The following is a 14,206-nucleotide window of genomic DNA, read 5'->3' on the forward strand; positions in this document are numbered from 1 at the left end:
TTTACACAATGGAGTTTAGGAAAGTCTAGGGTTATGCAAGCATTGTTTGACCAAGTCATTATGAACTTCTCAGAAGTCCTCATACACAATGGTGTGTGTGATATGTCTATCAGTTAGCTTGCGTGCTGTCTTGCACCATTGTTGCCATCTTAGGGAACTAGATACTTTGCTTTATCATTCACTTTCACATCTCTGTACAGTGCTAACCTAAGGGAGAAACAAGCTGTTGGATGATGGAAAAACAAAGAAAACAACAGTCAGTGAGAGATTTTGAAAAAGTACCTTGCTGCAGCAGCTCTCTTCATCTAATCTTCTCCAACACAGAGCACTCTAACAATCTCTGCAGGGAACAACAACCCTGGAAGGAGGCAGCGATGCCCCTGCTTTTCCATCAAATGTGTTCATGTTATATTTAAGACAAAAAGAAAAATCTAGCCAAGCTGTCATGCTCAGCTCAGGTAAACAATGAGTCAGTCATTAGTCTGGTAGAGCTAATGGAGCACCTATAGCATCATTAAAAATCATTAGAAACAAATATTCAGTAATGACTGGTATATGTTTGCCACAAATAATAATAAATTTGAGGGTGTTTTCCAGACCCATCTAATTGTTCTCCATGAGTTACAGAGAAGAAGCAGGAGAGCCACTATGGATAAATGACAGTCTATGCACTACACAGGCTGCCTGCATTGTGTTTTAGTAAAAGACAACTGCTCCGACCTTTTATTGCGAGTAAATGAAAAAGAGTATGTGACAGAACAACATATCTGATCTTGTATCTTTCAAAACAAAGACTTGTGAGTTTCAACGGAAACAAAAAAATCATTTGCCTTTTCATGGGTTTGAAAATACATCTTGAAAATATATGATTGATGTCTGAAACTTTATTGTTGTCTTCATTGTTTAGTTAACTCATGATGTTATGAGTTAAAAGGGCTTACCAAGAATTCCTTGAGTGGAAATTAGAAATCAAATAAAACAATACTCACAGCACAGAAGAAAGATGATACAGTACACTGTTAAACATTAGTTATAATTTTAACAGTATCAAATTTGAGAAAATCATCTCCTCACTAAGGGAGCACATTTACTTTACATTCATTTTCCATTTCCAGTAATTAAAACTCTCCACAGGAGAGCAGCACTTTAGTCCAACTTTCCCTTCCTTCCTTAAGCTGTAACAGTTTTTCTCATCAACACTGACAGCAGCTAGGTTTGGGGCTACACTCAGGGTTGCAGCAAGGCTCGAGGTTGGGGTCTGTTCCTTTTGCCACTTGGCTCTCTCCAAACACCATGGAGGATTCAAATTGCTCCTTAACTGTCTTGACCTGTTGCAGCACAGATTGGATGTCAGGTGTATCTACTGGCAGAGCATAATGCTCACATGGGTCAGCCTCCAGATCAAATATCAGAGGAGGGTCATGAGCCTTGAAGACTGCTGTTTCTGGACAGTCTTTGTCTGGTGTAGTACTGCTGTGGAAAGCACCTGATGTACAAACATGAACAGGCAGGAATTAAGACCAACTAAAACTTGTGACAGTGTGAACTTGCAATATTCAAAATATGACACGTAGTACCTTGTGTATAGAAGTGAGCCTTGTATTTTCCCAGCCTTACAGCAAAGAGGCCATATTTTTCACTGGGATCTACAGGGTAGAAGATCATGGCTTCCCTTTTACTCTGTAAAACACAGAGAAAATACACACGAGCTTGGTTTTTCCATTATTTGAGTGTTTGCACAACTTTAAATACAATGCTCCTACCTTTCCTTGTTTAACAAGGATATCCGTCATATCGACCCCATCCAGCATCACCTGTGGTAGTTCAGCTCCTGCCAGGCGCGCCAATGTGGGGAGGATATCTAGAGTGCTGGCCATCTCATGAGTAACACCTTCAATAGATTTGTTCATAAGAAAAAAAAAAAAAAAAACAGCAATCACTAAAAGGCTACATGTACATAAATTATTTTTAATCAGTGTTGGGGAGTAACGGAATACATGTACCACCATTACGTATTTAAAATACTGTATTCCGTTACAGTTACCGTTTAAAAAGGTAGTCTTCAGAATACAGTTACTTTGTTGAAATAGAGATTACACTGCGGTCTTTTCCTGTTTCATATGTTAGGCTGTCCCCTCTCTATTTTTGGTAATTCGACGCCGGTGAAAACCCAAACAAAACACGCAATAAGAGGCTCAAATGCCTGTGTCTCAATCTCGTGGCCCCTGTCACCTCTACTTGCGGCCCGCATGACGTGATATAATATTTTTTAAAATTATTGTTCAAAAAAATAATTTAATGTGAAGGCAATAGGCAGAGTGTTACAGGCATAGCCCTAAAGAATGTAGCCGCATGGGCAGTGTAGCCCAGTTGTAAGTAAGCTATTAAGACTTGACTGTACACTGTGTTCGTGTTTTTCTCCTAAACAGTAAGTTCCATTGGAGCAGCCTTTCAATGCCTCTCTCTGTCTCACGCTGGCAAAGTTGACCCAAAAAACAAAGTAAGGAGGAGGAGTTGGCCGTCCGACTGCGGTCTGGAGTGTGGGGCCTCCCTGCTGCTGCGGAGTCGGGGCGGTCTGCCTCTCCCCACCGCAGGGAAAAGGGTAACACCACCTGGGTCTGGGTGCAGTTCCCCCCTCCAGGGGCAAGGGTACCTAGACCCGGTTCGTAGAGTACGCTTGGGGAGTGTGATCATGTGTACAGCGTCTCTTTATGTCTGTCTCCACGTTGGTTGAGTGTGGAGTAAGTGCATATGAGAGCATGAGGGTGGGAATGGATGTTTGTATCTGTGTGTGCCTGTATGTCTGTGTCTATATGTCAGGTTGGGCATCAGACGCCACCTCTCTGAAGACATCTCAGGCCCTCTAAGGTTTGGAGGCCTATCTCCCCCCACCACCACTTCCCCTGCCAGTGGCGGACTCCCTCAGACATCGGTGCGTTGGTGGTTCTTTGTGTCTGGGGATGGGCGTCCAGGTACACACCGGCTCACTCCTTGGCGGCCGCTTATCGGGGCCTGGAGCCTGGGGCTCGCTCGGGCCACTTCGGAGGTGGGGTGGCCCCGGCCTCTCGGCCTGGGGCTCGGTCACTCAGGCACAGCTGGCTGCCGACGGAGCTCACGGGCGCGTCACTGCAACTCCCCCTGGCTTCTGCTCCGCGGCTGCTGAGTGAGCCCTCATCTGGGACTCTCCTCAGCTCTTTCTGGGACAGTGGCGCGGCTGCCCCTCTGTTAGTCTTCCTTGGTCTCTTGTGTTCTGGGGGCCTCTGGATGTCTGGAGTTTTGATCTCCTCCACACCTGCTTCATGCCCTGGAGGACGGGGCTGTGGCCCCCCCACACCCTCTAGCAGATCATTACATGAAGGAACCTTTCAAAAAAAACAAGCGCGTCCATGCTCACAGGTGTACACACGGGTGATCACACCCACAAACTACACCCTTTTTGGCTCCTACCTCAAAGCACACTGTGTTCTGTTGATCTTATGTGCTGCACAATAATGTTTAATATTTAGTATTTACTGTCATATTCCCATATATCATTGTGATGTTGTTTATTCTATTACTCTTGTTCTCTTCTGCTTGTTTTCTTTTTTCTTTCTCAGCAGGTGACCCAGGTGATCGATATATGCATTTTTTTTCTTTTTTTTTCTGCTCATTCTGTTGGTTTTTGTTTTTTGCCCTTCTCCCCCGTCCCTCTTCTCAGCTGTTTCTCTTTCCCTCTTTCTTTCTCCCTATCTTTCCCCCAGTCAAGTCTGTCCCGTATTCAGTAAGTGAAAATAAAATAAACAATAAAAGGTGAATCAAATGGACCATTATGGCAAGGCTGGGATGGTCAATTTGGTAAAGTAAATCCGTTGGGCATCTTTCTTTGCCTTTAGGCAATAATTCTGATGGCAAAAGAGCCACACGGGACAGGCAAAAAAACAAAAAACAAAAAAACAAAGTAAAGCTAGTTTTTGGTTACGGGCCTGACACGGAACCAACATATTAGCCAGAGGTCCCTTTACTATGGTTCGGAGCTGTGGAACTGTTTTATATACGCGCTGAATAGTTTTCTACACGAGATCGCTGCAAAAAGTGCAGCCTTACCTAATATCCACCCTACTGTCACTCATTTTATATTAAGATTTAAAAATCTAGTTGGTATTGATGTGGCGAGTATCCTTCAGTAATAGTAATAATTCACACAGCAATAGTACATTCAAGTAGTTGTAAAAAGCTTGATAATATATTCAGTAACCAAAGTATTCAGAATATGTTACTCTCATTGAGTAATTTAACGGAATACGTTACAAAATACATTTTGCAGCATGTATTCTGTAAACTGTAGTGGAATGTCACCTTCCCAAGACTGTTTTTAATTAATGGTAATATACTTTGATACTGAAAAAAAGAGATGCAATCTTATTATTGAAATAGGGTTAGGTGAGCTGCAGAAAGGTGCCTAAGAAGTACGTCAAGCTGTCCATACCTGGGGTCTTGGAAACTGCCAAGCAAAGAGTCACAGCCTTGCCCAGCCACTTGAAGAGGTATACCAAAGAAATAGAAGGCAGGAGAATAAACCAGCTGTTCTCCACAGAACCATCCAAGGTGTACTCTCATTGGCAGGGGAATAATATGAGAACAGTTCCACCAAGGCTGGAGACAGACCAATACTGGAAGAGCATGTGGGAAAAGGACGCAACCCATAATGGAAATGCCCACTGGCTAGAGGATCCAAGAGCAGATCACAGCAACCTCCCTGAACAGGGACCAGTAACCATCACAGTGGCAAACATCCAAGATTGGGTCTCCAGTACGAACAGCACCAGGCTATGACATAGTTCATGCCTATTGGCTGAAAAAGCTGACTGTACTACATGAGCATCTGGCAATACAAATGAACCAGCTACTAGTTAATGAGACATACCCAGAATGGCTAACTCATGGCTGGACAGTCCTGATCCCCAAGGACATCCAGAAGAAATGAGTCCCATCCAACTCCCAGCGAACAACCAATGACGAGACTGGCTATGGATACCAACTATGGAATGGAGCATCGTCAGCCACCTCCTCTACATGGATGATATCAAGCTGTATGCCAAGAGGGAATGAGATATCGATTCACTGATCAACACCACCAGGAACTACAGCAAGGACATCGGAATGTCGTCCAGATTGGGGAAGTGTGGTCAGATGGTAACAAAGGCTACGTTCACACTGCAGGTCTTAATGCTCAATTCCGATTTTTTTGTCTGCTTGTTCACACTACAAATAAAATGCGACAGCAAACACGCTCTAGTGTGAACCCTCAAAGCGGCCCGCATGCGCAAAAGAAGACGTCACACACAACGCGCTCTGTTTAGACCAAGATGGCCCTTAATATAAAGACTTCGGACTTTACGTTTCCCAATTTTTGCTTTAAGTTATTTTGTTATTTACATTATTATGTAAATAGCCTAATAATGATCCTTATTGCTGTTTTAGAGAGGAGCGGTGCTTCAAAGGATAGTTGCAGATTTCTGTCAGAATCTGCAGATTATACGGTACAAATAAAATGTTCACGTTTCTCCAACGTTGTCTTCCCAACAGTTTCACTGACATCTACGCTGGATGGCCAGGAAGCGTTCGTGATGTCTTATCGGGTGCTTCTCCGGCGCTGATAATTGGCGTCTGTCTTGTGTCAGTGACGTAAAAGACGGATTTAATGCGACTTGACCATTCAAACAGCAGTCGCTTTCTAAAACATCAGATATGTATCGGATTTAGTACCACATACGAAAGTGACCCAGATCGGATTTGAAAATATCGGATTTGTGCCGTTCACACTGTCATACCATGATCGGATATGGGTCTCATAGGGTCAAAAAAAAAAAAAAAAAAAAAAAAAAAAAAATCGGATTTGATGCTCTTTCACCTGCAGTGTGAACGTAGCCAAAGACAGGGAAGCTTGTTAGAAGTGAGGGGATCAAACTACCAGAAGGCAACGTTGCAGAGATCGAGGATACCTACAGATAGCTAGGAATCCCACAGGCAAATGGGAATCACAGAGAAGCCACTAGAAAATAGAGATGGACCGATCCGATATTACGTATCGGTATCGGTCCGATACTGACCTAAATTACTGGATCGGATATCGGAGAAAAATAAAAAATGTAATCCGATCCATTAAATATCACGAAAGCACCTCACAAAACTTGCAACACGCCGTAACTCACCTCAGAACGTTAGCAGTCGGAGCAGTATGCATCACGTGATAGAGCGGCTGTGGCATGCGGGACCTGTCGGTGGTCTGGATAGCATGTGGAGCTTCGCTAGCAACCCGGCATTTCATCTCCGACAAAGTTATCCCCGAGAGAAGTAAAGCAAGTGTGTAAGTCCATCTCTGAATGTTTGTAAAGCATTCCTGCGTTAAGCTTAACAAGCGACTGCCTCTCGCTCTCCGGCTGCTACTTCAATCGTGAAACTGCTTAACGATCAGCTGATCGGCTTTTCTGTCTCGAGTCCGTCTTTGTTTTTGGCCCACTTTGCACCAGAAAGAGGAAACCAGCGGCTGAACAACAGCAGCACGTTTAAGCTTGATCAGCTGTTGTTAGAATGTATTTAATATTACTTTCTACTCGAGGATCTTTTTCTACGTAGCTGACGCTGGTAACTGTGCAGGGGCGGATCTAGCAAAGTTTAGCCAGGGGGGCCGATAGGGCATTAACAGGGAAAAGGGGGCACAAAGACATACTTTTCTTTCTTATTCTCATTTAAAATGTCTAGCTTTTAATAAATAATTATCTGACACCCAAAGTTTTAATTTGATGTAAAATGAATAGAAGTCCATTACTGTATATAGTAACTATTAAGTCTAATATATATACCCTAGTAAGCTATAGTACTTTTTCCTTTGGGAAGGTACCATCTGTGCAGTCTGCAATTTTGTTGAAGAAAGATGTTGAATCTATTTAATATTTCTTGAAAAATTGATTTCTGTGCATTTTGTTTCACACTGCATCAAATTAAGGTTGATTACGTTGATTAAGCATCATGAGGTGGAGCGTGAGGGGTGGTTCCCTATTTTTTATTTATTTATTTTTGTTGTTGCTGGGAGTTGGAACCCTATTAGTTAGGTTGCTTAATATTTACGCTAAGTACTCTTTAAAATACCAGAATAGGGAGGATGGTGTAGGTTTAAGTTTATTAGATTGATCAGTATTGCTGAACTATGAAATTTTTTTTTTTTTGCATACAGGTATAACAGAATAGCTTTAGTGTAGTTGTTGTTTTAAACTTGAGTATGAACTTATACAAAATGCAGCAAGATTTTTAAAAAACAGTTTTGTTGATTAAAAAACACTATATCGGATTCATATCGGTATCGGCAGATATCCAAATTTATGATATCGGTATCGGTATCGGACATAAAAAAGTGGTATCGTGCCATCTCTACTAGAAAATCTGCAACCACCAAGTACCTGCAGAGGGTCAGGCAAGTCCTGAGGAGCTAGCTGAACGGTAAGAACAAGAACGGGCTACCAACACCAATTCCCTGCCTGTGATCAGGTACCCTGCTGGGATTATAAGCTTGCCAAAAGAGGAGATAAAAGCCACTGACATCAAGACGAGGAAGCTCCTGACCATGCATGGAGGGTTTCATCCCAAGTCCAGCACCCTGAAACTGTACACCAAGCAGAAGGAAGGAGGGCGGGGATTAGTGAGTGTCAGTACCACAATCCAGGATGAGACAATGAAGAGGAGGAACCATCATGGAATGACAGGCCCTTGCACAGTATGTACCACAGGCAAATAGAGGAAGTGGCTGACATACAGAAATCCTATCAGTACCCAAATCCTACTCTCAGCACAAGATCCATAGAAGCATAGCGGCTTGGCTCTACCACACCAGGCAAGACCCCAGGTGCAGGCTGTGTAAAGATGCCCCTGAGACAATCCAGCAAATAACAGCAGAGTGCAAGATGCTAGCAGGCAGAGCACAGTCCTAGGAACAGCAAAGTCAAGTCAAGTAATTTTTTCCCAGAGAACTGATCCTCATTTGATATTTTCTTTTTTAAACGATTCTTTATAAATCTACAGATGACTATGTAGGAAAATCCCTGCAGATCAGTAGTTCATGAAATACTCAGAGCAAGCTGTCTGACACCAACAACCACACCATCTTTCTGCTTTAGAATATGGTCAGCAGTAACAGGTAAAAATAAATGTACTCAAACTGAGGTCTGTGTGGCAAGATCAAGGATGGGTCAGGATTTTATTTATTTATTTATTTTAGTTTGAAGCAGGATGTAGTCTGGACTTTTTGCAGACCACTAAAATGTCCTCACCTGGCTTGATGATTCCCGGCCAGTAGGCGATGGCAGGTTCTCTCATGCCTCCCTCATATGTGGTACCTTTGCCACATTTCAGAGGACCAGCGTTGCCTCCACGGGACATACGCATCAGTTCAGGCCTACATGTAGAGAAAGAAAGCAGACACCATTAAGAAAAAAGATAAATGTAATATCGCAATAGTGCAAAGATTTCTAGGAACTTGACTACTGAACAGAGGAAAAAAATTTTCTCGAGGGTGGTTAAATGTCAGCATGAGGAATTAAACTCCAAAACTCTAGCGCATTTCAGTCATCATTGTTGTCTCTAAGTTATGTGTGGTAGTTTTAAGAGTTTGACAAGAAGGCAACTGGACTTCTTTAATCTTTTAATTTCTAAATGTTAACAAGTCCTGAAAACTAACCCATTGTCTGATGTAAAGAAGACCAATGTGTTGTTGATCACTCCTGTCCTCTCCAGAGTTGCCATCAGGTGGCCTACAGTGTTGTCAAACTCCAACAGAGAATCCCCAAACGGACCCCTTAAAGATTGTCCAGCTGCCCCTATACCTGCATACTGGGGGTAGTGGGTGTGCTGAAGCAAGAAAACAAGTGGTTATTAGTGTTGTTTGAAATATTGACTCTTTCAATGCCGCATATTTATATTCTAGAAGTGACTGATCATATTAAAATACTGAAATTTGAATAATTGGGGATGTCTTTTAAATGACAAATTCGAACACATTGGAAAGTAACTACTATCTATCTACAGAGGACTAGGAAATGTTTAAATTATCCCAATTTAAAAACTCTCAGACATGCACAGTAGTTGATATTTACCATTATGAAAACACATTTTTAGGCATTGATTGCACTCAAAGGTTGATTTTGCACACTTTAATTCATGCATTTTCTTCAGATTGCTCTTGTTGCTCACATGTGTTGGATAGTAGAGGAAGAATGGTTGTTTTTTCTCAACCGATGTGGTTATGAAGTTTGTTGCAAAGTCACTGTAACTCCTCTCCAGATCCAGGAAGTTGACGGGTTGTTGTTTGATGACCTCATTCTGCATTAGCGGGACGGTTACAGTGTTAATATCACACACTCCATAGCACTTTATATCTGGAGGGAAACAAGTCAGATTCTTACAGGGGCCCTGGGGAAGAAAAGACAAGATAGAAAAATTAACAGACAGCAGTACAGAGTGAAGAATAGTAAAGTGAATATAGTTTTTAAAAAAAAGAAAGAAAAAAAAGACAATTTTAAGTAGCACAGACTGGAAACACACTGACCATGTCATGGGAGTATGGGATCCCCAGGAAATGGTCAAAGCCCTGCTTGGTTGGAAGAAACATGCCATTGTGTCCAAGCCCTAAGTGCCACTTTCCTATGACTGCTGTAGCATAACCCAGGGGCCTTAACACTTCGGCGATGGTGGTCTCATTGAGAGGAAGACCACCTATAGATCCTGGGTACAACACACCTGGGTAGATTCCTGACCGGGTCTGATAGCGACCTGTCAACAATGATGCCCTTAGAAAAAAACAACAAACAAGGCAGTTAATTAACAGAGCAGTGGAAACATTTAAAGGCAACTAGGCAGCTATCGATTATTTTAGTAACTGAGTAATCTATTTATTATTCTATTGATTAATCGAGTAGTTGGATAAGAAATACCTTTGTCTTATTAATGAGCAATAACAAATATTCAAAAGGGACAGAGCACAGGTCTTTCAAAATGAACTGCTCATTGGTTTCCATTTTAGAAATTGCAATGTCTTAAAGTTTTACTGCATACAACATTTGCGCCATAACAGATGTATGATGGTGTAGATCAGAGGTCCCCAATCTCAGTCCACGAGGGTCAGTGTCCCTGCAGGTAAATTACCTTCTCAACATGCCTTGAAGTTCTCCAGAGGCCTGGTAATGAGCTAATCATGTGATTCAGGTGTGTTGACCCACGGTGAGATCTAAAACCTGCAGGGACACCGGCCCTCGTGGACTGAGAATGGGGACCCCTGGTGTAGATGTTAATAATTAAGATTAATAATAGTTCAGTGTTCAGCCTAACAACCTTCAGGTCAGTGGCTAAGAGTTTTACTGCCCAAGTACATTTATATTAGCCTGTGAGAAAAGCTTTTATTTTTATATTTTAACATTTTAATGAAATGAAACGAACACAATATTTTATATAATTTCACTTTCAATCTGAAAAATGTTACGAAAGCTTGAAATTATTATGGTCTTGTATACCCCATGCCCCCCTTTAGACTCCCCCCTGTCTCTTGCAGGTATGCTTCCATGTAAAACCACCGACAGCCTTCAGCACGCCGTATAATTTAACCAGTCAGGTATCAGACTAAGTTAACAGTTCATTTGCATATTTTAATACAACTTCTGCAGGCTACAAAGTTCACTTTTTATTCACGTCGGCGTTGATCAGATGCTTTGGTGAAGGACTCCCGCTAGCTTTTTCCAGGAAAAGGTTTTAATGGTTTTAATGGTGAGTACAGGAACAGTGCTGCTGTTTTGGACACTAGAAACATGTTTTCTGTGTTTTTGTGTAAAATTGGAGGCTGTGTGGTTAATATTTGTCACAATGTTTATTTACACACTGCTCCTAAATACGTTTGTATTGTAGGTCTGTCTTCAGTCGCGAATGTGGGTGAAACGCTCGTGTTTATATCGTTTTATACATCGCCGCCCTACAGAGCTGTTCCATTAAAAGAAGTATCAAAACAATGAATTTGTGTTGAGAATTTTAAAAAATTGAATTATTTGAATTACTCGATCAATCGTTTCAGCCCAAGAAAAATTTCATGTACTTGATGAAAACAATAGCAATCTCTTCTTCTTTTGGCTGTTCCCTTTAGGGGTTGTCACAGCAGATCGCTTTCCTCCATCTCACCCTATCCCTTCTGTCACACCAACCCAATGCATGTTCCTCTTTTCTCCTGCCTGGCATCTCCAGCTCCATCTTTAACGTCCTTTATTGAAATGGTCCTCTACCCCTCACTATTCCTCATGTGAATATGTCCAAACCATTTCAACCCTGCCTAACTAACTTTAACTAATCAACTGTCTCCAAATCTGAGTTAAAAATGATGATGATTTGTAATCCTGTCTGTGCTGGTCATTCCCAATGAAATCATAAGATATCTAACTGCCACTCACTCTTTTTGGTGTCACAAATATCACAAATCACCCCTGATATTCATCTCCACCCACTCCACCCTGCCTGCACTTTCTTCTTTAACACTCTTGTGTACGGTCAGTTGCTTTGGATGGTTGACCCCAGGTATTCTCCATCTTTATTACCTCTACTCCTTGTTTTCCATGTTCACGTTTCCGCCTGTCTTCCGCTCATTTGTTTCTTCTGTTTTGCTTCTACTGATCACAATTCCATCTGTTACTATCATAGTCCAAGAAGACTCCTGCCTGACCTCATCTGTCAATCTATCCATCAAGGCTTCAACGATTCAAGTAACTCAAAGAACTCAATTATTAAAAAAAGAAAATCTAATGCAATCATTTTTTTCATTTGGGTGCTTCATTATAATTTTATTGAACCAATCTATGATGTTTAAATTACAGGCTCTCCGCAGCTGTCCTACCTTATATGGCAGCAATACCTGCAAGAAGCAGGAGCATGGGGTATACTAGACCATACTTATTTGAAGTAACATTATTTTGGATAATTTCTATATTTTATAGAAAATAAATATATAAATTAAATTATATCAATACTTAAAAAATAAAAAGGTTTATTTTTCTCACACTGCAGCCCAATAAAAATATACATGGGAGAGTAAAACTGAGCCACTGACCTAGGGCTGTTAGATTGGACACTGAATTATTATTCATATTCATTATTAATACATCATTTGAAAATTTGCTTTCTGCAGCAGGAAACGTTGCATCAAAGTAAAGGGCAAACATCAGTTTGTGAGAATGCTGATGTGCTCGCTTTTCTTCATTGCAGTCACGCATAGCTCATTAGCTTGCACGCTAACCCACAGATACACATACACATGAACATAAATCAAATCCATACCATCCAGGAAATACAAAAATGTCAAGATTTTTTTTCTTCCTCTTACTATAAGAAAGCTGTCATATGAACCCAATACGCAGGACCTGGGAGAAAAAACCTGAACTCAAAAACAGCTTTAATGCTGAAGAAGACAAAACACACACACACACACACACACACACACACAGAGAGAGAGAGAGAGAGAAAAAAATCCTATGTAGTTTAATGAAGTTGCCAACTGAAACTATAAACTAGTTTCCATTCTCTATCCAATGTCACTGTTATTTTGCCCATCATAAACATTTCCTGTTTTTGACATGCCCTCCCAGGTATTCCCACTTCTGTTAAGGTTTTTCTTTGTAATCTAATTTAATCAAATTGAATTTTTTTGTTTGACTATCTATCTATCTATCTATCTATCTGAATGTAAAATCCTCATAGAGATTAAACATTTATTTTCCAGGAATTAGGCCAAAGGGACAGCAGAAATTGCAACAATTATGCCATAACAGTTCTATAAAGTGATTAAGTGCCCAAAAAGGGCTGGATTGATTGTAATCTAGAACACAAAGTATACACAATAACGCACGTTTTATTCACACACGCAGTCAGTACTGATTACACCGGTACCTGGACGGGCTGCACACGGGGCAGGTGCTGTAAAAATCTGTGAATCGGAGCCCTTCAGCTGCCAGGCGGTCCAGGTTGGGAGTGAGTGAACTAGGATGTCCATAACAGCCCAAGTCCCCGAAACCTAAATCGTCAGCGAAGAGGAGGACGAAATTCGGCGGTGAAGCCGAGCAGGTGCACAAAAGTAAAATACCGAAAAAGGCGAAGCAGCTGGATCCCATGCTTTTCCGTCTTTAAGTCTGACTGATAATAAGGAAGCGGCAGATCTCTTAAAAACAAAATAGAACGTCACGTGCCAGAGGCCGGAAACGGCTGCACGCCGGTTATGTCACGGAATGCTGGGAAATGTAGTCTTAAGCATCAGATTAGACTAAAGCGCACAACCGTTTTTGTGTTTTTGTTTTTTTAATTTCTGCTTTTTAACGTTTAAATTAATATATATTTTTACAACCTATTCTCCTTCTTACAGCTCAACACCCAATGTGAAGACTTTTAGTTTAAATCCCCAAGTTCTGCATAGTGAATTAGGTCCAGATTTAATAGGTTAACTGACTGCACACAATCACACCTTTCACAAAGGTTTTAAAATTGTTTGTCCTTTGTTCATGGCTTGAAATGATCATCTTTCGGATTTTGTTGTTCCATTTTATTTTCAATGGAACAACAAAAGCAACAAAAATAAAAACACAAAAATACATACATACACAATCATAATTATCATTAACCAAATGACACAAAACAGTTAACACACTGCATCATACAGACACGTCCTAAGAAAGGCAGTTGAGTAATTTACTGGTTAGAGGTGTTCCTCTGTCATGTTTTGTCTCCTCTTTAAAATTCTTAATCTGAGGTCTCGCGGTCGAGCTACCGTCCTCTGTGGGAAGGTTGGCTGCTGCCACTGATTCGACTTGACACCTGGTCAATTACACGAGCAAGAGGAGAAATAAATCACTGGTGCATCACTGCAGAAGCCAGCAGTATGAGTAGAAATTAATGTCACAGCTGATTTTCTGATGTAGAGATGGTACCAGGAGCTATTTGTTTATGTATTCTCATATACATGCTTCAGATAGGTGGACATGAAAACAAAAGTGTGGCTCTCCCTGCATGTAAATAAGGTGGCATTGTGTGAAAAGAATCCAAACATAGCACAGGCATGAGAGCATTTAATATACGCTGTACATTCTCCAGTCAACAGTTGGTGTGAGTCTGTGTGTGGGGGGAGGATGGTGGCATTTCTGATGGTGATGGGGGG

At 41.3% G+C, this 14,206-nt stretch overlaps 1 protein-coding gene across 1 annotated transcript; it reads right to left on the reverse strand.

Annotated features, from left to right (window-relative positions):
- Nucleotides 1–712: 712 nt before the first annotated feature.
- arsa (arylsulfatase A) lies at nt 713–13,246 on the reverse strand. The gene is made up of 8 exons (XM_086298419.1): nt 12,949–13,246; nt 9,578–9,818; nt 9,223–9,441; nt 8,711–8,880; nt 8,304–8,428; nt 1,764–1,891; nt 1,578–1,680; nt 713–1,486 (listed from the first exon to the last, which is right to left on the reverse strand). Exons 1-8 carry the CDS (start codon nt 13,167–13,169, stop codon nt 1,194–1,196), a joined length of 1,500 nt encoding a protein of 499 aa, XP_086154545.1. The 5' UTR covers nt 13,170–13,246; the 3' UTR covers nt 713–1,193.
- Nucleotides 13,247–14,206: the final 960 nt, after the last annotated feature.

The sequence above is a fragment of the Aulonocara sp. 'chitande type north' Nkhata Bay genome, linkage group LG7 (genome assembly GCF_057382095.1).
Source record: "Aulonocara sp. 'chitande type north' Nkhata Bay isolate Kocher_YH1m ecotype deep benthic linkage group LG7, A_spYH_male_GT1.1, whole genome shotgun sequence".
In the NCBI taxonomy this organism is placed as follows: Eukaryota; Metazoa; Chordata; class Actinopteri; order Cichliformes; family Cichlidae; genus Aulonocara; species Aulonocara sp. 'chitande type north' Nkhata Bay.